Source organism: Poecilia mexicana, unplaced genomic scaffold (assembly GCF_051168715.1).
Source record: "Poecilia mexicana isolate PSO_F unplaced genomic scaffold, ASM5116871v1 scaffold_1, whole genome shotgun sequence".
NCBI lineage: Eukaryota > Metazoa > Chordata > Actinopteri > Cyprinodontiformes > Poeciliidae > Poecilia > Poecilia mexicana.
Window position 1 is genome coordinate 24343886 of NW_028263370.1, and position 24745 is coordinate 24368630.

A 24745-nucleotide genomic window follows, 5' to 3' on the forward strand; every position below is an offset into this window, starting at 1 on the left:
CTCTAGACTAGCAGCAGCTTCAATCTGAGCTCCTCACCGTGTCTCTGGAGCTGAACCCAAACCAGCTCACCTTGTAGGAGAGTTTGAACATCAAGAGATTAAATTGATCAGTTATTGATTAGATCGATTCCTCCTCAGTCTTCTTCTTGGTTTGATTTTAATCAGTTTGGAATATTATAACTCATAGCCATCGTGTAACTTGTTGCTTCATTTTTTTTTGTTTTTATTTAATTTTAATATTAACTTTAATTCAGACAAATATTTGTCTTTACTTTCTGTTTCATTACAAAGTGTTTTCAGAAAGGTTCCTACTTTTTATTTAACTCATCTATCTATCTATCTATCTATCTATCTATCTATCTATCTATCTATCTATCTATCTATCTATCTATCTATCTATCTATCTATCTATCTATCTATCTATCTATCTATCTATCTATCTATCTATCTATCTATCTATCTATCTATCTATCTATCTATCTATCTATTTAAAGTTGTTACCAGATGAGTGAAGAACTGATAAGCATCTAAAAAAGTTTCAATTTGATTCAAGAACTTTCTACCCAAAGGTATTTTCAACTCAACGGTTTGTCATACTTCTTGTAAAATAGTTAGTACGTGCATTGAATGTTTAATCTTATTTACATAAGGGGAAAATATTTGCATAATTCATATGATAATAATTTCTCCCCAAAACTTCCCCTTTCCTTAAAAAGGACGTAATTTAATTGAACTTATTCTTGTTTTAATAGTAATTTATAGGCTGATGGAGAATCAGTATGGAGAGCCGGCTGAAATAAAGGCTCTCCATAAATCAGCCTATAATCTGAGGCCGCTATGAGAGTCCAGCCCCTCCACAGGAAGAGCAGCTGCATCAACGATCCCGTCTGTCGGAGAGGCGACAAGACCTCTTAGGATTCTGCTTTTCAAAGACAAATAATTTTTGTCTCGATGTAGCTATGAAATGGAGACCCAGATCACCTTTATTTGCTTATTTCTAGGTAAGTTGTGCAACTTTCCTCTTTACGTTTGCAGGTCGGAGCTGATTAAAGACCGTAATGCAATGAGCTGCGTGTTAAAGTTGAACCTGAAGAGGTTTTACTGCGATAATCTGCACAGATCAGATGAATTATGTATTTATGGCGCCATAAGTTTACAGCGTCGTTTGTCTCAGAGTTCATATTTTTATGTAAAATTCAGAATTTAAAACCGTGAAGCTTCTGTGCGAAATGCGAAAATATAGAGTTATGGATTTGCAGGAAGCAATTTAAAAAATAAATACTAGAGTTAAAGAGACCGAACTGATTGTTCTCTTTTATTAATCTCGTTTTGTTCAGTTGAGGGTGTGGCTCGGTTTTTTATTTTAATTTTTAATTTTAATTTTATTTTTTATTGTTGTTGTTTTGTTTTTTTGTGTCTTTTTTGTTTGTTTGTTTGTTTGTTTTTTGGGGGGGGGCGAGCGGGGAGGGGGCAAACTTTCATATAAGGTAGATGGAATATCCCAACTATAAATAATAAATAATGCTTGAGAAAAGACTGAACTTGCTACCAATTATCAATTACATATTAGCTTCACATAACATTATCAGTTCATTTTGACTTGGTTTTGAACCAGATAAGAGACCCAGGAGACCAGAACAGTTTCATTTAATTTATGAAAAAATTCACTTAAAATAAAGAGTCAAACAGGCGACCAGACCTGAACTTTTTAAATTATCAACTTAAAATGCTGATAATTTTAAATTGTGTGTGTGTATATATATATATATATATATATATATATATATATATATATATATATATATATATATATATATATACACACTGCTCAAAAAAATAAAGGGAACACTGAAATAAGCCAGGAGAATGAAGCCAGGAGGATCAACCGGCTCTTCTCCACCCAACCAGCTAAAGTGTACTCTCAATGGCAGGGTACTAACAACAGAGCAGACCCACCAAGGCTGGAGACTGAACAATACTGGAAAGGCATATGGGAAAGGGAGGCGTCCCACAACAGCAATGCACAGTGGCTAACCTCTCTACGAGAGGACCACAGCAACCTCCCTGAACAAGCCCCGGTAACCATCACTGTGGCAAATGTCCAAGAAAGAGTCTCAGGTATGAAAAACTGGACAGCACCAGGGCCTGACATGATCCATGCCTACTGGCTAAAGAAACTCACTGCCCTCCATGAGCGACTGGCAGCTCAACTGAACCAGCTGCTACAAAATGGGACTCACCCTGAATGGTTAACTGAAGGGCGCACAATCCTGATCCAGAAGGATCCCTCAAAGGGTTCAGTCCCATCCAACTATCGGCCTATAACCTGTCTCTCTACAACATGGAAGCTCATATCAGGCATCATAGCGGCTAAGATAAGCAGACACATGGATAAATACATGAGCACGGCACAGAAGGGCATCGGCATAAATAGTAGAGGAGCCAAACACCAACTCCTTGTAGACCACACAGTCGCCCGAGACTGCAAAACCCGACACACCAACCTGTGCACCGCTTGGATTGATTACAAGAAAGCCTATGACTCAATGCCACACACCTGGATCATTGAATGCTTAGAGATGTACAACATCAATAGGACTCTAAGAGCCTTCATTGCAAACTCGATGGGGCTGTGGAAAACCACCCTTGAAGCCAACTGCAAACCGCTTGCACAAGTGTCCATCAAATGTGGCATATACCAAGGAGATGCTATGTCCCCACTGCTGTTCTGCATAGGTCTGAACCCCCTCAGCCAAATCATCAACAAGACTGGCTACGGATACCGACTTAAGAATGGGGCCACAATCAGTCACCTCCTCTACATGGATGACATCAAGCTGTACGCCAAGAGCGAGCGAGACATCGACTCACTGATCCACACCACCAGGATCTACAGCACTGACATTGGGATGTCATTCGGACTAGAGAAATGTGGCCGGATGGTTACAAAGAGAGGGAAGGTCGTCCACACAGAAGGGGTATCACTCCCAGAAGGAACAATAGCAGACATAGAGCACAGCTACAGGTACCTGGGAATACAGCAAGCAAATGGCAACCTCGATGAGATCACAAGGAAAGGAGCCACAGCCAAATACCTCCAACGACTAAGGCAAGTCCTGAGAAGCCAGCTCAATGGCAAGAACAAGATCCGTGCAATAAACAGCTATGCCTTGCCAGTAATCAGATACCCTGCCGGAATAATTAGCTGGCCAATGGAAGAGATGAAGGCTACGGATGTTAAGACTCGGAAGCTACTAACCATGCATGGAGGGTTCCACCCCAAATCCAGCACCCTGAGACTGTACACGAGCCGTAAGGAAGGAGGCAGAGGACTAGTGAGTGTGAGAGCCACTGTCCAGGATGAAACATCTAAGATCCATAAATACATCAAGGACAAAGCCTCAACGGACGATGTGCTCAGCGAATGTCTCAGGCAATGGGGAACAGAGGACAAGGTGCTGGAGGAACCATCATGGGAGGACAAGCCCCTACATGGGATGTACCACCGACAAATAACTGAAGTGGCTGATATCAGGAAATCCTACCAATGGCTGGAGAAAGCTGGACTCAAGGACAGCACAGAGGCCCTCATCCTGGCCGCCCAGGAACAGGCCCTAAACACCAGAGCAATAGAAGCTCAGATCTACCACACCAGACAAGACCCAAGGTGTAGGTTGTGCAAGGAGGCCTCTGAGACAGTCCAGCACATAACAGCAGGGTGCAAGATGCTGGCAGGGAAAGCGTACATGGAACGACATAACCAAGTGGCGGGCATAGTGTACAGGAACATCTGTGCAGAATATGGACTGGAAGCCCCGAGGTCAAAATGGGGGACACCCCCAAAGGTGGTGGAGAATGACCGAGCTAAGATCCTGTGGGACTTCCAGATCCAGACAGACAAGATGGTAATGGCGAACCAACCGGACATTGTGGTGGTGGATAAAGAACAGAGGAAAGCCGTTGTGGTGGATGTAGCAATACCAAGTGACCACAACATCAGGAAAAAGGAGAAACTGGAGAAATACCAGGGCCTCAGAGAGGAACTGGAGAAGGCCTGGAAGGTGAAGACCACAGTGGTGCCTGTGGTCATCGGGGCCCTCGGGGCAGTCACCCCCAAACTGGAGCAGTGGCTCAAACAGATCCCAGGAACAACATCAGACATCTCAGTCCAGAAATGTGCAGTTCTAGGCACAGCCAAGATGCTGCGCAGAACCCTCAAGCTCCCAGGCCTCTGGTAGAGGACCCGAGCTCAGAGGATGAAAGAGACCACCCACAGAGGGTGAGAGGGGAATTTTTATATATATATATATATATATATATATATATATATATATATAGGGATATGTGTGTGTGTGTGTGTGTGTGTGTTCTCATCTTGGGCGATGGTGGTGATAGCTGTAGAAGTTTCCCTGTGATCAGTGGGTTGCCAGTTTGGCCCGTTGTGTCCTCCTGCTGGTCAGACGGACCAGGTGAGTAAAGGTAGCCTGGCTTCAGTCCGGCTGCCCCAGGGCTTCTATCCATAGCTTTTCATCATCAGTGTGATTGTGACTGATTTCATGTAAAGCGTCTTTGAGAAACTCTTGGAGTGTTAAAGTGTTATAAACGTGTGATGTCATTTCATTTGACCTCCAGTTACCATGGTGACCAGTTGGTCTGAAACATTAACTCTTCTACTGGGACACCAGTCTGGTGTCAATCAGCTGATATCAGATTATTTTGGATCATCTGATTTTCTTCTTCTTGACCCAAAACTTATGCAGCTGATTCAGATTTTTATGATTTTAGTTTTATATCTGGGTTTTATACCTGGACAAAGAGGAGGAGCTGTAGATGGTCAGTTTAGCTGTCTGGTCCTTAAAGACTCGACATGTAAAACTGTTTCCTGTCTCTGTTGGACTCCATCAGGCGGCTCCTCCTCGCCGATCCTGTCTGCGATCGTCATAAAATTAAACTCAAAGTGTTTAAACTCAGAGATCAGGTAAGGAGCTCCATCAGGGCCAAGTTCAGAGAAGATCTGCTGATTCTCTGGACTGAATAGATTCAGGCTTCTTCTCTCAGTGCTGGACGTTTCCAGGTGTATCTGTCTGGGAAAAACCCCAGAATGACCCAGAACAAGTTGGACATTAGATCCAGCCTGAGATTGTTCTGATGTCGGTCCTTCTCCGTTCATTTCCAATTTAACTTCAGTGAAAAGTTGATAACTTTTCCTCCTCCAGCCAACAGACCGATGAGATTTTTGCATGTATAATTTTGAGCTCAAACATGTAAACGCAGGTTAGTAACGCGGCACAAGAAAGCTGATAAACGTCAGTGGCTGCTGCGTCCCGCATGTTGGCTTCACCCCATGAGGTGGAAATCTTTGGCTGGTTTGTTCTGATCCCGGAGCAGAACGACTGCTGGGATTTAAACCACTGAATGAATTCAGACCCTGCATGATGCCGGATCTGATGTGTTGAACTGCATGCTGGGAGTTGTAGGCCACGCCGCTTTGCTTCCCTCATCCCAGCTGCAGTGTCTGAAAACTCGCAGCAGGAAGTCGCAGCTTCTGATCGTTTTCCTGGGATCTGAAGCTTTTCCTGTTTCCTGTCAGACGTCTCTGGTTTTTTTCTATTATCTGACGATGTTTCTCTAAAACATGAAAATGTCCCAGCATGTGTGGTCAGTAAAATGTAAATTTTAATCAAATGAGAACCCAGATCACTGTAGCAGGAGGGAAACTTTCCTTTAGAAAAGGAGAAACTGAAACCAAACGTTTAGTTTGGAATGTCGGGGCTTTTCCAATGAATCCTCTGGGAATTTTATCTCCAAAAGGTTTTCCATTTAGTCTGTTTGTTGTTTGGTTTGTTTGTAGTAAATAAAATGACTGGATGTGATGAACAGGTGTTTTCAGTAGAGATAACTCTGTGTACATGAACACAACCAGCTGCAGGGCCTTAACGTCCTCCGACAGGCAGCTGGTTTATCCAAACGTTACAGAACATTTTAGACCTTTACATCGATTGGTTTGGGTTTAAAGTGTCTTCTTGTTCCATTTCCTCTCAGGAAGCCATTAAGTCCACAGATTAATGTTTTACTGATGAGCTCTCAGATCCATTATCAGACCACCAGCCTGATTTAAAAATACCAGCATTATATCTGTGTTTTCACTTTAACCTCTGAATAGAGACACATGTGCTCCAGTCCACACCCTGTTGAATAAGTTCAGATCAGATTCAAGCCCAGACAAGTTTCACATTTCAGGGTGAGGCAGTTTGAACTGCATGAGAAAACATAAACAAGTAGAGCATCAAGGCGGTTTATAAAGGAAGGAAAGAAAAATATACTAAATTAACGATGTTCCAGTTATTATTACTGTCAAAGGTAATTAAACAAATGGTTTTTAGTCTTGAATTAAAGGAACTCAGTGTTTCAGCAGTTCTGAAGTTTTCTGTAAATTTGTCCCAGATTATTGGAGCATAAAACTGAATTCTGCTTCTCCATGTTTGGGCCTGGTTCTGGTTCTGGTTCTGGAGAGTCTGTGTTTTGGTGCTGAATCAGGAATAAACCTTGTTTAGATTCTTTCATTCGTCTTAAACAGTTTTTGACCAAACATCACAAAGAAAGTAACAAAATGGCAACTTTAGTTTTTGTAATTTCCCTTTAACTCTGAGCTGAAATGAGAAACATGCAGCAGCTGTTTCACCAAACATTAGAAAAACTGAAACAGTTCGATGAACGTCAACGACTGATCCATCTTCAACCCAGTCTACAGGGCGTGGTCGATGACATCACAAGTTCAAATGTTACATAAATGTCTCTGTTGCTCCCATCCTGAACACAGAGGGGCTGCTGGAAAAATAACCAACAACAATTTATATTATGACAGAGTCATGATCAGTACAGATGATACGTCTGAAAGAATATTCACTGAACTCTGACCCAGAACCGCACGGCATTCTGGGGGATGTAGGCAGAGGAAAGAGTTCAGCTTCTCAACCTTTCACAGCTAGCTAAGCAAGGTGGCATCAACTAACTCACTCTTTGGTTGCCTAGCAACTAACTCGCTCTTTGGTTGCCTAGCAACTAACTCGCTCTTTGGTTGCCTAGCAACAACCTGTTGATTAACTTGCGGCAGCAGTTCCATGTTTCTCCATTGTGCTTCATAACTGCTTAAAAATAAAAAACAGAAGCGCAGAGAGGAAACTAGATGAAACGGGAACGGTCACATCAGCAGGTTGGTGGTATGTCAGATGTTTAAAACAGAAACTAATCAATAATTATCTGTTGACATTGTGATGTGTTTTTCATCCAGCTCCAGAGGAACTGGTTGCTGGTTAGTGACTCTTCAGCCAGTGAAGAACAAAGTCATGACTGGAAATACAGAAATATGAATATTATTTATTATTCAGACCGTGAGGCAACACCAGTGGAGAGGTTTGGAAACCAGACAGAAAATCCTTTAAGTCATGAAAATGATGACACAGTTAAAACTGTCTGGGAATTTAGTTTTACTCAGCAGATGAGAAAAATGTTTAAAATATCCTGACTGAGCAAAAAGACTCAGAACTGAACAAGTTTGACTTCTTCTCCTTATTCCAGATTAAATGGTTCATCATTATATCAGAGACTTTTTCTGTGATTCTTTGACGACTCCATATGGACCAGAAACACTTTGAGTTGGACTCGGATGCCTCCTGGGTTTCTGTGTTTCTGAAGGATTGATGGATTATAAATCTGTTACTGAACCACCAAACAGACGAACTGCAGCCTGAATGTGTGTTAATCTGACTGAAGGCTGGAACGTTGTGGACTCTGATAATCTGTAGGATCTGATGGGATTTTAATCTGCTGTTAATCAAAAATGTTTCCTGTGACATGTCAGTAAATTACAGGCGTAATGTAACTTATTTCTAATAAAATCTTTTAAACAGAAGTTCAGGTTTTACTGATCATCTAGGAAACTGCAGCTCAGAGGCTGATGGAGAAATATTATCAAATATTCATGTTTCCTTCATAAATGTTCACAATGATCTGATTTTTGTCTCTGAATCTAAACAGAAACCAAACGGATCGTTACACTGGAGGCTGAACTTTATGCTGTTTGTTTCTGGGATAACAAGAAGATTTAGGATGTTTTTATGATGCGTTAATAACCATAAAGTTTATTTTACTTCCCCTTAATAAATCCTTCATGAGGATTTTATGAGATTCACTTGTTTGTCTGAAAGTTACTAAATAATATAATATATAACATAATAAATATAATATATAACACTACAAAAAACAGAAAATACATATTTATCTTCATAAACTCAATAATTCAACATGGAAGTAATTAAAAATACGTTCCTGATTTCTTCCTGCTGTGAGACAAAGAAATATGCATTTAGTAAAATAAAACATAACTTTAAACCTTAAACAGTAACTGGAGGGGAATAAATATCAATTGAATTATTAAATTATACATTTTATACTTTAAACTGACCAACCAAACGTCCAGTTCCTATTGGTTGAAGTTTTCCCGCATCACCATACCTCCACCATCACACTGACCCATAACACCAACAACCAGAAACATTTATATACACTTTTATTCTTCAAGTGTTGCTGAATATTTATCTTCCTCCACATGTTGATGTTCCTCTAAGCAAAGCATAAACACACAGTTCCTGTTAATCTGCATGTTTTTGACTGTGAATGTAAAAGTTTTGATCATTTGGAAAAACAGAAGAAAACCATATAAACATTGAGCTTCTACATGTTTAGTTCATATTTTTTATTCATTGTCACTAAAGTGGCGTCAGAAACATGGAGCAGTTTGTGAACCACAGCCAGGATTTTCTGCTGATGTTTGATGGAAACAGCAGCTGGTGGGTCATGTGATGTTTGCAGGAGAAATAATAACCAAATATTTACTCCATTCAGGCATCCTGGTGCTTAACTGGTATTTTCATTTCTAACTGCAGGAACCAGTTTGTTCACGAGGCATGTGAAAGGTTTTTATAGAAATGAAGGAAGATTCTGCACTCAAAACGTTTTCAGAGTTTAATTCCAAGAAAATCTGTTTTATATACAGATTCAGAACTGGAATAAAAACATTTATAACTTTGTGTTGAACAAATCAAATCGAATGCAGAACCATTAAACTGACAGGAAATATCTGTATGAAATATCTACCAAGATAAAACCTAGTTTAGCAGTAATCACATAAATACTCATAGGCTCTAAAGTATTCATACCCTGGCATGAATAGGGGTATGAATAATTTATCCATATTAATAGAAACATTTAGGCTGATCTGCTGACATCCATCCACATGCAGTGAGTGAAGCTGATCCAACAGAAAGATCAGTGGTTGTTTGTTTCTTGAAGCATTTACAAGTTTAAATAAACCCACAAATGTAATATTTATAGTGAAATATTATTTTATACATTTTATAAAGACTGCATTAAATACATTGGTATAATATAACGTAAAACTCTAAAATAGTGTCAAACAGAAAATCATGTATTTGAAACACGTTTCTGTAAATTATTTTTCTGCCACCAATTATTACATAAAGGCAGATTTTATCTGCAGGTGTTGTAAGTGTTGTTCACCTTGAGTGAGTTTAAATTTCATAGTAATGTTTCTGGCATCAGTTTAGCTTCAAGGTAAAACCCAAACCTCCTCTCTGTCCATCTTCCCTCGATCCGTCAGACGTCTGGGAAATGAAACCAGCAGGTCCAGAACTGGACTGGACTTCTGCAGAGTCGACAGATTATCAGTCCTATAGAAAACTGAGGAAATGATGAAGGTCTAATAAATATCATCGTGAATATTAAACATTAATGCAAATCATATTATTTTATTATATATTATATATATATATATATATATATATATATATATATATATATATATATATATATATATATATATATAGTTAAATTTGAACTCATTTTAATAAAAATTACATCATATTTAGAAAAAAAAATATTATATATATATATATATATATATATATATATATAATATTTTTTTTTCTAAATATGATGTAATTTTTATTAAAATGAGTTCAAATTTAACTGTTCAAACCTGAATCTGCCGTGACTTTTATCTTTTAGACAAAAACATTTAATGATATTTCATCTTTATTAAAGACATTCAGGTAAATATTTTCAATCTGTGTTTTCCAGTGACTCTGGGATTATCTGCTGGACAGGAAGTGAAGGAGAATCTGACAGGAACCGTTGGAGGAACCGTCACTCTACCTGGTGCTGTCACAGAGACAGAGACAGAGACAGGATTTCTTTCATATGGAAGAGCAATCATTGCTTCAGTGTCTAACGGTGAACTTAATATTATTGTTAAGAACATTTATCAGAACAGGCTTCAGTGGAACCGAAGCTCTGGACTCTTTAAGATCACAAACCTGCAGAGGAACGACTCAGGAATCTATACAGTTCAAAGAGGCGAATTTCTTTCTTCATATAATCTTCAGATTTATGGTAAGTATTTTTATTTAGGTATTTCTCTGATTGTCCTGATGGAATAAACAAAGTCTGAGCTCCATGTTAGTAATGATCATAATCTGAGATTAAATCAGCTCTAAATGTTTCTCTTCTTCTAACAGATTATAACTTTCCCCAGCAACAGATTAAAATTTATGAAATATTGTTTTCATTTCACAGATATTGTTAAAATGTATTCGACCAATAAAAATGAACACAGGAGATGAGATGATAAACTGAAACGCTCTCATTAAACGTCTGGATATTAATGTAATAAGATCTTTGTTAGTGAAGTTAAATATATTCTCTGCAGATCCAGCACCGACTCCTGCAGTAACAGCTGTTGATGTGACCTCTGACCTCTGCCTGTTGACCTGCTCTGTGGACAAACCAGCGACTCTGCTGTGGATCAGAGACCAAGAAATACAGAACCAGAACCGCTCTGCTCTGTATTTAACTGTTACTGTCCATAAAGAGGATAGAGCTTCATCATATAGATGTGCAGCAGCCAATCCTGCAGAGAACAAGACTGTTGATGCTGATGTGAGGATTCTCTGTGGATTCAACGAGACAGAAACTCTGGATGACAGAAGATCATGTGAGATTTACCACCGACTGTTATGAATGTGACCATATTCTGTAATAGTTTCTGTCAGATTTAGTTATTTGTTGTTTGTTTTGTTCCTGGTGACAGATTGGATCCCAGTTGTTGTCTCAGTCGTGCTTATTGGATTGGTTGCTGTGGTTTTCTTGGTGATGAAGAAGAAGTTTCTGGGCCAAAAGCCACCAGCCAGTCAAACACAAGGCAGGTATTTGATCATTTACTCTGAGATTCATTTAATTTAATGTTTATAGATGCATAAATCTGAGTTTGTGAAATATTGTGTAGAACTAATCTTTGCTTCTTCTTCAGACAGACTGTTTGACATTAGCATGTAAAACATAAATCTGAAGTATTTATATTTAAACTGTAAAATATTCCCTTCACCTGAACCTCAGGCTCATGATCCTGAACCTCCTGGTTCTGATGTCAGTCGGTCTGAATCTGGACCTTTAACCCTGCAGCCTGTTTTCCTCGTGTTTCCTGTAAACCAGCAGACCTGATGCTCAGTCTGAACAAACTCAGGTCACAGATTCATATCAGGGTTTGGGCCTGACGGCTGAAGCTCGTCTTACAGTCGTTCCTCTCTGAGTTTCCTCTGATTAATGTTCCTATTCAGTCATCAGGACTGAATGCAGCAGGAATCATTAGATACTGAATGATTCACCTGTAAATTCCCTCTGGATGGTTTTTACCAACCTGATCCTCTTCATGTGAGCTGATTGTTCTTCCACCAGGCAACCTGATCTGTAGCGAGACCAGAGGGACGATCCTGGTGATTTACACGTCTGCACAGCACAACAGTCTGAAGAAAACAGTTTATATATATAAAAAAACCTGGTTTAAAGCTAAACATCTTTGTACATAAATATTCATCACAGAATCAGACAGAAAGTTTCATTTTAAGCTGATTTTGTGTTAAATATTCAGTTTTTACTCTTTGGACTAAATGAAGCAGCATTCAGGTTAGCGTTAGCTTGTTCTCACGCTGTGATTGGTTGATGGTTTCCATGACTGCGACTCCTGATGAAACCTCTGGTCCAATCAGGTGATGGTCAGTCCAGTGGGATGTGGGACAGAATGAACTGGTGCAGAAACAGAACCAGTTCTTTGACCCAGTTTGATTCAAAGAAGAAAACAGGATATAATTTACAGCGTTTCTCTGTCAGATTACAGCAGTTTGGGTTTGTTGTCATGTAGCATTTAGCAGTTAGCATTTAGCAGTTAGCATTTAGCATTGTCCGGTTCTGCATGGATCCTCCTGCAGACCAGCAGCCTGCTGTCTGCTTTATTCAAAGAGTTCATTGTTTCAAACTGTTGTAACTTTACATTTACGTATCTTTAAATCGTGATTTTTTTTTTACTGAAACATTTGTTTTCCAGATTCAAGTATCTAATAATTATTTGTTTTTGTCTCCCACTCCTTCTGTGCTGCATACTTGATTCCTGCTCCAACTTGTTGCTTTCAGAGGCAGAAATTACGTCAGCAGCTTGTTATTCATTTAGTCGTCTTCCTGTTGAAACATGTTGCAAACCCACATGAAATCTGATGTGTTGAAGCACGAAAACTGAAAAACAAAACACTAATGTGCCAAAAGAACCAAGAATCCATTATTTATCCTACACAGAAAAATGCTGCAGTAACTAATTCTAACTAAAAATCCTGTTTTTCTTTCTCATCTAAAATCCAATAAGAAGAAGAGAAACCCGGAGCTGATGGTGTCGAGCCAAAAGAACAAAACGTTTAAAACTCAGGATTTGATTTGTTTGTTGGAAACTTTGGTAAAGTAAAACTGTTTGTTTTTAAATTAGCCTTGAAGACTAACATGGCTGCTGCTTTGGGACTCAGGAAGCAGATTTTATTTATCCTCTGGAGCTTTAAACTGTTTTCTTTGGTTTTTCTGGGAGGTAAAAGATTTTCTCCTTTTTAACATCTTCAGTTTTTAACTAACAAAGTTACTTTATTTACTCTTTTTAACAAGATGTTTTCTGAACCTGATTTTCTTTTTCTGAGTTTTAGAGCTGAAAATAAAACAATGTTGAATTTCATAAATATGGTTAAGATTTAAAAATGTTTATTTCTGACTTTTTGCTCAGTTTAAGGGAAAAATTCAAAGTTTGACTGATTTTCATCTTATGAGCCTAAAAAAGAGCAGATGGGGGTTTACAGAGCTTTAAAGAAACTATTTAAAATCCAGTTATATTTAATCAAAGGCCGCTGCAGTTTAACGTTTTCCCCATGTTGCTTTAATTAAAGTTAATTTCAGTTAAATGCAGTTCTGCAGTGATTGTAACAAACTGGTTGTAATGGGATCAGGAGCTGAGGAGGAAACGGTTTTCCTGACTGGAAGCAGGAAGGAACCGACCAATCAGCTGCCTCCGATTCGCTGCTTCCTGTTTTTAATCTGGCAGGAAATGACAGAGAACATGGAGGGGAAACTGGATAAACTGGAGACCAGACTGCTGTAACATAACAAACCGTCTGCATGAATCAATTAGATATAAAACCTGAATTAAATATTAAAACTTTCACATTTCAGTCACTAACAGATCATTTCTGGATCTGTTCAGAGACGGCAGATGTTTTACTTTCTGAATTGTTTCCATCAGGTTCAGATTTTAATCTTTTCACCAGTGGAGATCCACCAGGCTGACTGCTGAGTCTCTTCTCCTTCCTCCAGATCAGATCAGAGTCCAGTTCGTCTTTCTTTTCTTATCTTTGTTTTTCTAAACTGTTTCTGGGCGTCACGTCTCTGCTGCTTCACTGGGGAAATAATCTATTTTAGTTCTTCAGAGAAACACAGAAGCTTCATTTGTTTTAACAACAAATTTCACTTTTATTTCAGCAGGTTCTGTAAGAGAAGAGGAAGTCCAGTATACGCCAATTCGTATTAAGGATAAAAGGCAAAACCAGGTACGTGATCAGAAACAGGCAGAGGAAACAGATGAACCGAAACTGGAGGTTTTACCTTTGGACCTGAAGAGGAACAATCTAGAGCTCTAGATCTATAACACTAGATCTATAACTATAGACCTATAACTATAGATCTAGTGTTATAGATCTAGAGCTATAGGTCTATAGTTATAGGTCTATAGTTATTGATCTATAATTATAGATCTAGAGTTATAGGTCTATAGTTATTGGTCTATTATTATAGATCTAGAGTTATAGATCTAGAGCTATAGGTTATAGGTGTACTTATAAAACTACAGTTATAGATCTAAGGTTATAGGTCTAGAGTCAGCAAACAGCTTCAGTTATTACAGCTGTAAATCAGGGATCAGGATGACCTCTGACCTCTGACCTGAGCCTTCAGAGCCACATAGAGTCGGGTCCAAAGTCGGCCTTCTACCAGCTGCAGAACATTCCAGGTTCAGAGGAACTGGTTCTGGTAGTTTATAAATCTCCAGAAAAGCAACAGGCTGAAGCCAAGCTTATTCTTGCTGCCCTATTTTATACAACAACCTACCAAGATATCTTCCCAATGCATAAATAAACCTACATAACAGCGTAAGATGTTATCATTTTACATTTTAGAGCTTTTTGAAGCTCACCAAGAAAGAACGTAACTTAAAATCATCATTCGATTCATTCCACAGTTTCACACCAATCACTGAAACACGTCTAGATTTTATCTGGCTTTTCTCTTTTGCACATTGAAATATAAACAAACCTCACAAATTATATTTATTCTGTCTTAACTTAAATAATTTCTGAACACCAGAAGGAAGGATTTTGTTCAGTGTTTTATACATTATTTCCAGTATTTTTATATAAACAATATATTTAAATTTTAATATATTGCTTTGAAAGAAGAGTTTATCAGTTGGTTCTTGGTCTCCCACCTTATTAATAAACCTTATAGATTTTTTTGCAACTTAACAAATACATCAATGTTTGTTTTACTTGCATTTCCCCAGATTTCTGAAGCTCACCAAGAAATGACAATTTAAAATAATTTCTCTATAACATATATTCCTGTTATAGAGGAATATATAACATGCAGGCCTTTAACATTTAGTAAATCTTTTATTTTAAACAATATTCCAATAGTTTTTGCAGCTTTATTTCTAATGTTCTATGTGAGGCTTCAAACTAACTTTACTGTCTATAATAATTCCTAAAAATTCAACTCCATTTATGCTTAACTTTACGTTATTATAGATCCGATTACCAGAGAATACCATGAATTTAGTTTTTCCTTCATGTAATGACAACTTATTATAATCAAACCATGTTTTCAACTCAGTTAGCTCTTTTTCTACTGTTTTTATTATTCCAGCCATATTTTTTCCTGAAATAAAGAAATTTGTATCATCAAAACCAGAACCAAAGATGGAGAAGCAGCATTCAGCTTCTATGCAACACAAATCTGGAACAAACTTAAAGAAAACTGTAAAACAGCTGAAACACTGACTTCCTTTAAACCAGACTAAAACCCTCAGCCTGGTTGCTTTGACTCATATCAACAGGAACGTTGATTAATTCCCATCTGGATTTTAACTTTTTATTCTCTTTATTCTGTCGCTGTTTCTTCATGTTTGTTGGTTGTTTTGCTTTAACCATCTAAAGCCCAGATGGAAATCCCCTCGGCTGATGGTGTTGCTAGGATACAGCATCGTAAACCGAGCTTCTCTTCCCTCCCTGAAGGTTAAACATGTTGATGGAGTCAGATATCACTGAGCAAATATCCTGTTCTGTTCTGTTTGACAGGATGTTTGTTCACAAAGATAAAGTGTGAAATGCAAAAGTAAAAACAGGTTAAGGAGCCAAACTGAGCTAAATGTAGCTGCAGGGACCCGAGTCACTCTGCAGACCGATGGGTCCACATGTTCCTCTGAGCTTCAGCTCAGATGGTTCATAATAACATATAATTATAGTTATTCTAAATTAGAGACCAAACCTGGAATAAAGATTAAAGGTTAGAGCCGTTCTAAATGAAAAGGAGCAGCACTGAGTTCAGAGGGAAATCAGCCAGAGAATCATCCAGTACAGTTCAGAGAAACTGAAACTGGATCAACACAAAGGCAGAGACAATCTGACTCCAGCCTGCAGGGCTCATGTATCTAGTGGACAGATAATGAGACCTGAACACCTGGAGCCGAACAAAGACGGGAATAAAACCCGTCTGCTGGGAACAGGAAGCAGATGGAGCTACGAAACTCAAACACATCAGTAATAAACCGATAACTCATGAGACGCTGTTTACATTAGAAATATGATCAGAAAACATGCAGAGATCAGAACCTGCAGATTCTGGAGGCTGAGATGAAAACGAGCTGGACACAGCAGAACCTGCTGATCTGCTGGGTTTGTTTGAAGGTCCAAATATCAAATCAGAGATTCTGTCAGAAAAACTGAGCTCAGGTCCAACTGGAGACGACCGAAACCAGAACTCAGAACAACAGAGATGATTTAAACTCCTAACGGAGAAAAACCATTCTGGTCTGTTTCACTGAGCTTCACTTTAACCTAGTTCTGATCCAAACAGCCTGGTTCTGTGGTTCTGATGCAGCAGAACCAGCTTCCTGCTGTTTCTCTGACCCGTTTCCTGTTTTTCTTTCCTCAGGAAGAAAATATTCCAGAACCATCAGGAAGCAGCGACAACAATCTGACAACAGTTTATGCTAAACTGGAACATCCTATAGACCAGAACCAGCTAACAGCTAGCAGCTAACAGCTAGCGGCTAACAGCTAGCGGCTAACAGCTAGCGGCTAACAGCTAGCGGCTAACAGCTAGCGGCTAACGGCTAACATTTCAGCTGTTCCTTTCAGGAACTCCGTTCTGTAAAACAGCTCAGTGTAAAAGTCATTTATCACTGTAGATATTAAGCAGCTTATTGTTATTGCAAACATTTCATATTTTTTGTATTAAGTTTTGTTTATTGCCTTGAATTTTCTGTGAACATTATTTTCTGTTACTGCAGCATTTCATCTGTTACTGCACTGTTTGCTTAGAATGTGGTAATAAAAAGTCTGAACATGAAAAGAAGCAGCAGATGTTTCTTCCTGGAGGGATGCAGCTGGAGCGGCCTTTAACTGGACCAAAGGAAACAGGACAAAGAGTCCCTTTGTTTCAGGACAGAAACCTGATTGTGATGGAATGACCTCATGATGGGTTCAGGCTCAGCTGGACTCTCTCAGGGGTTACAGTCCTCTCTGCAGGTCAGTGCCAACACCTTAGGATGAAATATGTGCAGGAGTCAAATATCTGACTCCCTCTCTGCAAACATTTGACTCTCAAAACGCAGAAACTTCAGAATCAAAGGATTCAGACGTCAGTGGAAGCGTCCTCTTCCTCCTCCTCCTCCTCCTCTTTCTCGTCCTCTTCCTCCTCCTCCTCTTTCTTGTCCTCTTCCTCCTCCTCCTCCTCCTCCTCTTTCTCGTCCTCTTCCTCCTCCTCCTTCATTAGATTCAGTTTCAATGATGTGTACGATGTGTAAATCCACATCTTAACACTCATTAATACATGTATGAATGCATGAGCATGCACTGGCATACACACACATACACATATTCTAAATATGATTAATTAACCCAGTGTTATTTAAAAACCTGAATAAGAGATTTCTAACATAATTTGATTTATTACCTAATTGATCATAGACAGTCTTATATTCTTTCTGCTTAGTAATAACTTTAAAAGCTGACGTTCCTCTGAGTATTCATCACATTCTAACAATACCTGCTCCACTGTTTCCACCTGATTACAATAATTACAAACCCCAGAATCCCCCTTTCCTATTTTAAAGAGAGAACTGTTAATCCCAGAATGCCCAATTCTAAGTCGAGTCATAACTACTTCCTCTTTCCACTCAAACAGTTACTACCTCCCACACTCTTTTGAATTGCATATAGATGTCTCCCATAATCATGGTTATCCCATTTATCCTGCCAAATCTTAATTTCTTTTTGAATAATAAATTTCCCCTCACTTTTACTCAAAGGAATATTCAAATGAACAGTTTCTGATTTCAAGGCTTAGCTAGAATATCTACTTCCTCATTTCCTTCTTCATGAGCAGAAATCCAGACAAATCAAACAAAACATTTCTTATTTGGATGAACCAATAATTGTTATATTCTTAATAATAAATTTCATCTGCAAGATTTTATACTTAATAATGGTGCTTGACTATCTGATGCTATAATAAATGTATTTCTTCCCTAATATTATCAAGCAACCATTCTAAGGCTAATATAATGGCTGATAATTCAACTGTAGAAACAGCTAAATGATCAGCTGTTCTCTTAATCAATACTTCATGGTGTGTGATATTCACTGCTGCCCCAGTTCTACCACTATTTGGACCTTTAGATCATCCGTATATATAACTATATTGTCCTTATATCTCTCAAAATATCTATCAACTACAACCCAGTCTGGAGTCTTTCCCTCATTGATGTGTGTGCTCATCAATGAGGTGTGTTAAATTCCCTCTGAGATCCCTGATGACCTCCAATCCTAACCATGGTAGAATTTCAGATTGAGGAACTGTAACATTACACTGGACCAGAGTTAAACCAAGATGTTTTGCCTTTTTGTCCCCAATCCACCCAAAACTATTACAATTTAACTTATGATGTTCCCAACAGTCCTTCAGCACCATCTTAGCTGGATGATCATACTTATGTCCTTGTAGGTTCACCCAGTACACATACATTAGTTTCAACCTTCTTAATCTAAAATCACCAGTTTCTACTTGTAGAGCAGCTAAAGATGTTCTGAAAGCTCAAATCCTCAGTCCTTGTGTTTGCTCCCTATCAGGTTTTCTCAGATGACGGTCAGCAGCTGCCATATCTGCTACTCTCCCATAATCCAGAGTAGATCTCATGAGAGCCTGAGAGACTTTGCACTTCTAGATCCCCATTCCCGTCCAGAGAGACATCTCAACAAATTATTCACTTTTTTACATTTATTTTGAACTGATTCTATTGATGTTTCCAAGTTAAACTTTCATCAAAGATGAGCAGTAATGTCTGTTAGGAACCCACTGACTCTTCTTCTGCTATGTTACAGAGTTTTGTGATAGCGACCCCTAGTGGTTAGGAGGTGAACTGCAGCTGAAGCAGAATAAAAAGTGGAAGCAGATTAATCTTCATGATGATAAAATAAAGAAGAATCATCATTATCAGAGTTGATGGTTGACTGACTGGTGTCTGATTTTATGACCACATTAGATTATTATATACTTTATTTTGAGGTAAGCTGCTTTATTATTATTGAACCATCATAATTTTAACCTTAAGCAGTCATAAACTCCTCTGGATTTTTACTGTTCATAACTGAAAGTCCGACCAGAATTATTATTCTGTTATTTGGCTCTGATGCTTTTTGTTTCGTTACAGAATTAATGATTCAACATATTCCTGTGAAATGTGTTTTTGTTTGTTTGGTCAGAGAAATTTCAGCTGAATATTTTTTCTTCATCTTAATATTAATAACATATCAAATTGAATTAATGTTTTTGTTTCACCAAATCTCTTTTCATTCTGCAAAATAGATCAGACAGAAAACCTTTGATTATTTCCTTTGAGTTTAAAATCTTGCCTTCTGGGTGACACTGAGCAAAAACCTCCTCCATATTTTTATATTTCAATATTAAATACCATTTCTAAAAATGTCTGGCTGTTCCAGGTCATTTAAAGGTCACATGGGGTCATTTCCATTCAGTTTTTCAGACATTAATATCTTCACAAGGAATCCTTATAAATATGGAGTCAGTGATAATCTGATATAGATGTAGATATAGATATAGAATAAAAGGTTTTTACTTCCAGGTTCTCAGAGTTCAGTGATCAGTGGAAGAACCGGTCCAACAGGACGAGAGCAGAACATTTAACAGAACATTTTTCTGTTCCTTTAGTTATATCACATGTGGTTTAATCGTTTCTCCGCCTGTTGTGTTTCCCATCATTGTTCGTTTCTTTTCCTGTTCGTTGTTTGATCATATCAGCAATTCATGTTTTCTCTGCTGACACCAGGATTTATGTTTCTGAGTCCACAGCGCCCCCTGCAGCATCGCTGGGAGGAATTCAGGAACACGTTTGATTCTGAGGTTCTGCTTGTTAGCTTCATACCGTTAGCTTTATAACGTTAGCTTCATAATGTTAGCATCATAAGATTAGCTTCATAAGATTAGCTTCATAATGTCAGCTTCATAACATTAGCTTCATACAGTTAGCTTCATAACGCTAGCTTCAGGACGTTAGCTTCATAACTTTAGCTTCATACCGTTAGTTTCATACCATTAGCTTGATAACGTTGCTTCATAACATTAGCTTCAGAACGTTAGCTTCATAACGTTAGTTTCATACCGTTAGCTTGATAATGTTGCTTCATAACTTTAGCTTCATACCGTTAGTTTCAGAACGTTAGCTTCAGAACGTTAGCTTCATAACATTAGCTTCATAATGTTAGCTTCATAACATTCTTCATAATGTTAGCTTCATAAGGTTAGCTTCATAAGGTTAGCTTCATAATGTTAGCATCATAAGATTAGCTTCATAAGTTTAGCTTCATACCGTTACTGTTAGCTTGATAACATTGCTTCATAACATTAGCTTCAGAATGTTAGCTTCATAACTTTAGCTTCAAACCATTAGTTTCATACCATTAGCTTGTAACGTTGCTTCATACCATTAGTTTCAGAACATTAGCTTCATAATGTTGGCTTCAGAACATTCTTCATAATGTTAGCTTCATTCCGTTAGTTTCATACAGTTAGCTTGATAACATTGCTTCATAACATTAGCTTCAGAACGTTAGCTTCATAACTTTAGCTTCAAACCATTAGCTTGTAACGTTGCTTCATACCATTAGTTTCAGAACATTAGCTTCATTCCGTTAGTTTCATACCGTTAGCTTGATAATGTTGCTTCATAACTTTAGCTTCATACCGTTAGTTTCAGAACGTTAGCTTCAGAACGTTAGCTTCATAACATTAGCTTCATAATGTTAGCTTCATAACATTCTTCATAATGTTAGCTTCATAAGGTTAGCTTCATAAGGTTAGCTTCATAATGTTAGCATCATAAGATTAGCTTCATAAGTTTAGCTTCATACCGTTACTGTTAGCTTGATAACATTGCTTCATAACATTAGCTTCAGAATGTTAGCTTCATAACTTTAGCTTCAAACCATTAGTTTCATACCATTAGCTTGTAACGTTGCTTCATACCATTAGTTTCAGAACATTAGCTTCATAATGTTGGCTTCAGAACATTCTTCATAATGTTAGCTTCATTCCGTTAGTTTCATACAGTTAGCTTGATAACATTGCTTCATAACATTAGCTTCAGAACGTTAGCTTCATAACTTTAGCTTCAAACCATTAGCTTGTAACGTTGCTTCATACCATTAGTTTCAGAACATTAGCTTCATTCCGTTAGTTTCATACAGTTAGCTTGATAACATTGCTTCATAACATTAGCTTGAGGATGTTAGCTTCATACCATTAGTTTCATACCATTAGCTTGATAACAGTATTTTTATTCATGTAGCTTCAGCAGCTCTGAGCTAACAGTGCTGATCATCCAGCTTCTGTTTCTCTGGAAACGTTCCAGGTGGGGGGCAGGGTCACCCTGGACAGGTCGCCAGTCTGTTGCAGGGCAACACAGAGACACACAACCATGCACACACACTTAGGGGCAATTTGGAGAGGCCAATTAACCTGACAGTCATGTGTTTGGACTGTGGGAGGAAGCCGGAGTACCTGGTGAAAACCCACCATGCACAGGGAGAACATGCAGACTCCATGCAGAAGGACCGGGCCGGGAATCGAACCCAGGGTTTTATCACATTCTTTATGTAGTGATATATAAATTTGTTTAGTGCCGACTCTTCAGTCTTTATTCAGAAACTGGACTTTTACATTCTCTTGTTTTCCCACATGAACAAAAAAAATGCAGATTTCTGATTATATTTTAGTTTTTAAAATATAATACAAAATTCAAATCTGTTCCTTTAGCTCCAGGTCCATTTCTCCTGTTCTGTGATCAGTTTAAGTGATAAGATCTGGACTTTGACTAGGCCATTCTAACCTAATCTAATCCATAATATCTCTGGCTGTTTGTGAACTCCAGATTTCCTGACGCTGGTTTTTGGATGATTTATTTTTGGTCTCAGAGTGTTTGAGATTGGAAGGCCTCTTCACCATGACCCTAATCTTTAGCTCTCCCACTGAGTCGCTCTTTGACTTCATGTCACTTTCTGATAGTAGAAAACATGACGGTCAAATAAAATTGATCCTTTAAACCCAAATCTGCCAGGAGTATGAATACTTTTGGCCTTCATCATTTTCCTCCCATAAAATCCTGATAAAACTCAGATCGTTCTGACATGATGGGAGGCTGAGAGGATCAGCGCCTGTCAGGTGAACTGGAACCAGGAATCAAACTGATAACTGGTTCCAGTTTGATCTGATGGTTCCTGTTCTGGACGTTCAGACGGACCTGCTGTCTGGTGAACAAAGAGATGTTTCACTTTATTTATTCAGACCTTCTGAATACATTTCTGCTCTCTGAAGATTTTATCGGTTTAACATTTTTATCATAACAGCTGCATGTTGGTACGCATCCAGAGGAGAATCTGTTCTGATCTCGTTAAAGATGGTGGAAAATCAGCAGCAGATAAAAAAAATCCCCTCCAGAAAATTCCCACATTCCAGAGAAACAGTTTCTGGGAAGCGCTCCGTGTTCCCGCTCATCCTGCTGGGACTTGATGGATGTTTGGATCAGATCAACGTCTGGATTTCTGCCAACAGAACCAATGAGGCGAGGAGACCTGAGAGACCTGAACTCATCCTGAGCTTCATTTGATCAATAATCACATTAATATTAATTGATCAGAACCAGAAAATGGTTCTCTTTCTGTTTCTCAGTCAGGATGTTTGATTCCTCATTTATTCAGAACTTCCTGGAACTTCCTGGAGATTCCTGGAACTGTTCCTGATCTGTAGTTTAACCCCAGGATGAACGTGTCATCACGCTCTGAAGGTCCAGGATGTGATCAGATGATTTCTGACCGGATCGGATCGTCAGCATGGCGGCAGCTGGACGGGGAACCATCTGGGTCAACCAGGATTCTCTCTACATCCAGACCACCAGGGGCGCTGTGGTGCAGCCCTGTCAGATTTGGAGAGGAAAAAATCTAAAACATATATACTGAAACAAAAAACAGTATTGAATGTGTGTGCCAAATGTAACCTGAGTTATTTATTTCCACCAGCTGGCTCTCATTCCACAGTAACAGGTCATTTCTCCTCTACTGCTTTAATCCAGCTAAGTTTGTCTGCTGCTGATCTCCATGGTGGGTCTGTTGGTGTCTCAGCCATGTTGCTAAAGGACATTGCAGTTAGCATGAATCACTTCACTACAGACTCTTCAAAACTAAAACAGAAAGAAAACATCTGGATGAACCGACAGATTCGACTGAAGGACGTTTCTGTTCGTCGTTGTTTGACTCCAGGATCCTTCATTCTGATACACGAGGCTCCATCTTCCTCATTTTGACATTTGTGGGAAATCTGGGAAAGAAGGAGGAGAAGGAGAACAAGTTTCATCCCAGCTCAGTGAATCCAGCCTCAGTCCCACGTCTGAACCTGCATCACTTTATTTACAGAACAAAACGATCCAGGCAGAAGTTTCCTCAACAAACAGATCAGAGGAACATCAGCAGGGCTCTGTGTGAAGGTCAGAGCCGCTGACCCCTGTGACCTCTGTGACCTCTGTGACCCCTGTGACCCCTGTGACCTCTGCCCCAACGCTGCAGACAGTCAGCCTGACCAAAGAGACAAAATGAAGAAACTTCTGCTTCGAATGAGAATCAAACTAAAAGTGAAACATTAAATCAAACCTCAGAGTTTGGATCCTGGTCTGAGTGAAACCTGCTGATTTCTGTCTGCAGCTGCTTTTAGTTTCACTTCCATCAGTTTTTATTTCATTCTTCAGTTTTAATTAGCCAAGGAGGAAAAGACGAGTTTGGTTTGATAGAAACAAATGGAGTTGCTGACATCACTGATCAGAAATGGTTTTAGAGTTTTGGAAGAATCTCATAATGTCAAAGAATCAGCAGCAGAACCAGAAAAATAAAACTGATTATAAGTCATTCTTACTGTTTGGTTCTTAGAAATGATGAGGCATCACCACCAGGGGGCGCCTTTTCCCCAGACACTAAATGTTTGTTTTTCTTCTCTGAGATCCAGAACCATCAGAACCAGAAAAAAGGCTGAAATATTCATTTCTATGTGATGAGATGAGTTTTAGTTTCCAAAGGAACAAAAACATCCTGAACTATTTCACCATGTTTCATATCAGGAGTTTCTTCATGTCGTAATTATTTTGTTTGTGTTGGAGTTGAAGTCCCAGCTCTGTCTGCAGGTGTTTGTGTCTCCAGGTGTCATTAGAGGTGAAAAACTCAGTGCTGAGAAGCTTTAACTGCTGAATGATGTGGAAAAACAGATGCTGACAAAACAAACAGGACAGAAATCCTGCTGCAGTTCCACATCTCATCAACATCCCTGAGTTCTGGCCCAAATACTCCAGAATTTACTGAACCGGTTCCATAGAGGCTAAAGCACCAAGACGATTCGTTCATTTAAAGGGCCAGTATCAGGTTAAACCAACCGGTTTCACCTTTCATGTTATTATCTTATTCTTCATTTATATTAA

The 24745-nt window shown here is 38.7% G+C and overlaps 1 protein-coding gene and 1 long non-coding RNA gene across 11 annotated transcripts; one reads left to right on the plus strand and one right to left on the minus strand.

The window, feature by feature from the left end:
- The first annotated feature begins 839 nt into the window (after positions 1–839).
- LOC106906040 (uncharacterized) lies at positions 840–17067 on the plus strand. 10 transcript variants are annotated; one of them, XR_015763136.1, is made up of 6 exons: positions 840–1001; positions 10159–10470; positions 10787–11071; positions 11168–11282; positions 12770–12856; positions 13921–13989. XR_015763136.1 is itself a non-coding variant. In XM_088006753.1 (6 exons), exons 1-5 carry the CDS (start codon positions 965–967, stop codon positions 13967–13969), a joined length of 798 nt encoding a protein of 265 aa, XP_087862879.1. In that variant the 5' UTR covers positions 840–964; the 3' UTR covers positions 13970–13988; positions 16645–17067. The 10 variants fall into 10 exon arrangements, 6 of the variants coding, with proteins under 6 accessions (XP_087862879.1, XP_087862883.1, XP_087862869.1 ...); XR_015763137.1 differs by having other exon boundaries at positions 13924–13989; XR_015763138.1 differs by having other exon boundaries at positions 12773–12856.
- Positions 17068–22532: 5465 nt separating this feature from the next.
- LOC148161232 (uncharacterized) lies at positions 22533–23608 on the minus strand. Its single transcript, XR_015763144.1, has 2 exons — positions 23499–23608; positions 22533–23413 (listed from the first exon to the last, which is right to left on the minus strand). It is a non-coding gene; the product is annotated as an uncharacterized LOC148161232 (long non-coding RNA).
- Between the last annotated feature and the right edge of the window lie 1137 nt (positions 23609–24745).

Bases quoted from the DNA above. Each gene is read 5' to 3' on its own strand.
- LOC106906040 (XM_088006743.1), top strand. From the start codon at position 965: ATGGAGACCCAGATCACCTTTATTTGCTTATTTCTAG. The intron at 1,002-10,158 runs GTAAGTTGTGCA...TGTGTTTTCCAG, and splicing joins CTTTATTTGCTTATTTCTAG to TGACTCTGGGATTATCTGCT. The intron at 10,471-10,786 runs GTAAGTATTTTT...TATTCTCTGCAG, and splicing joins ATATAATCTTCAGATTTATG to ATCCAGCACCGACTCCTGCA.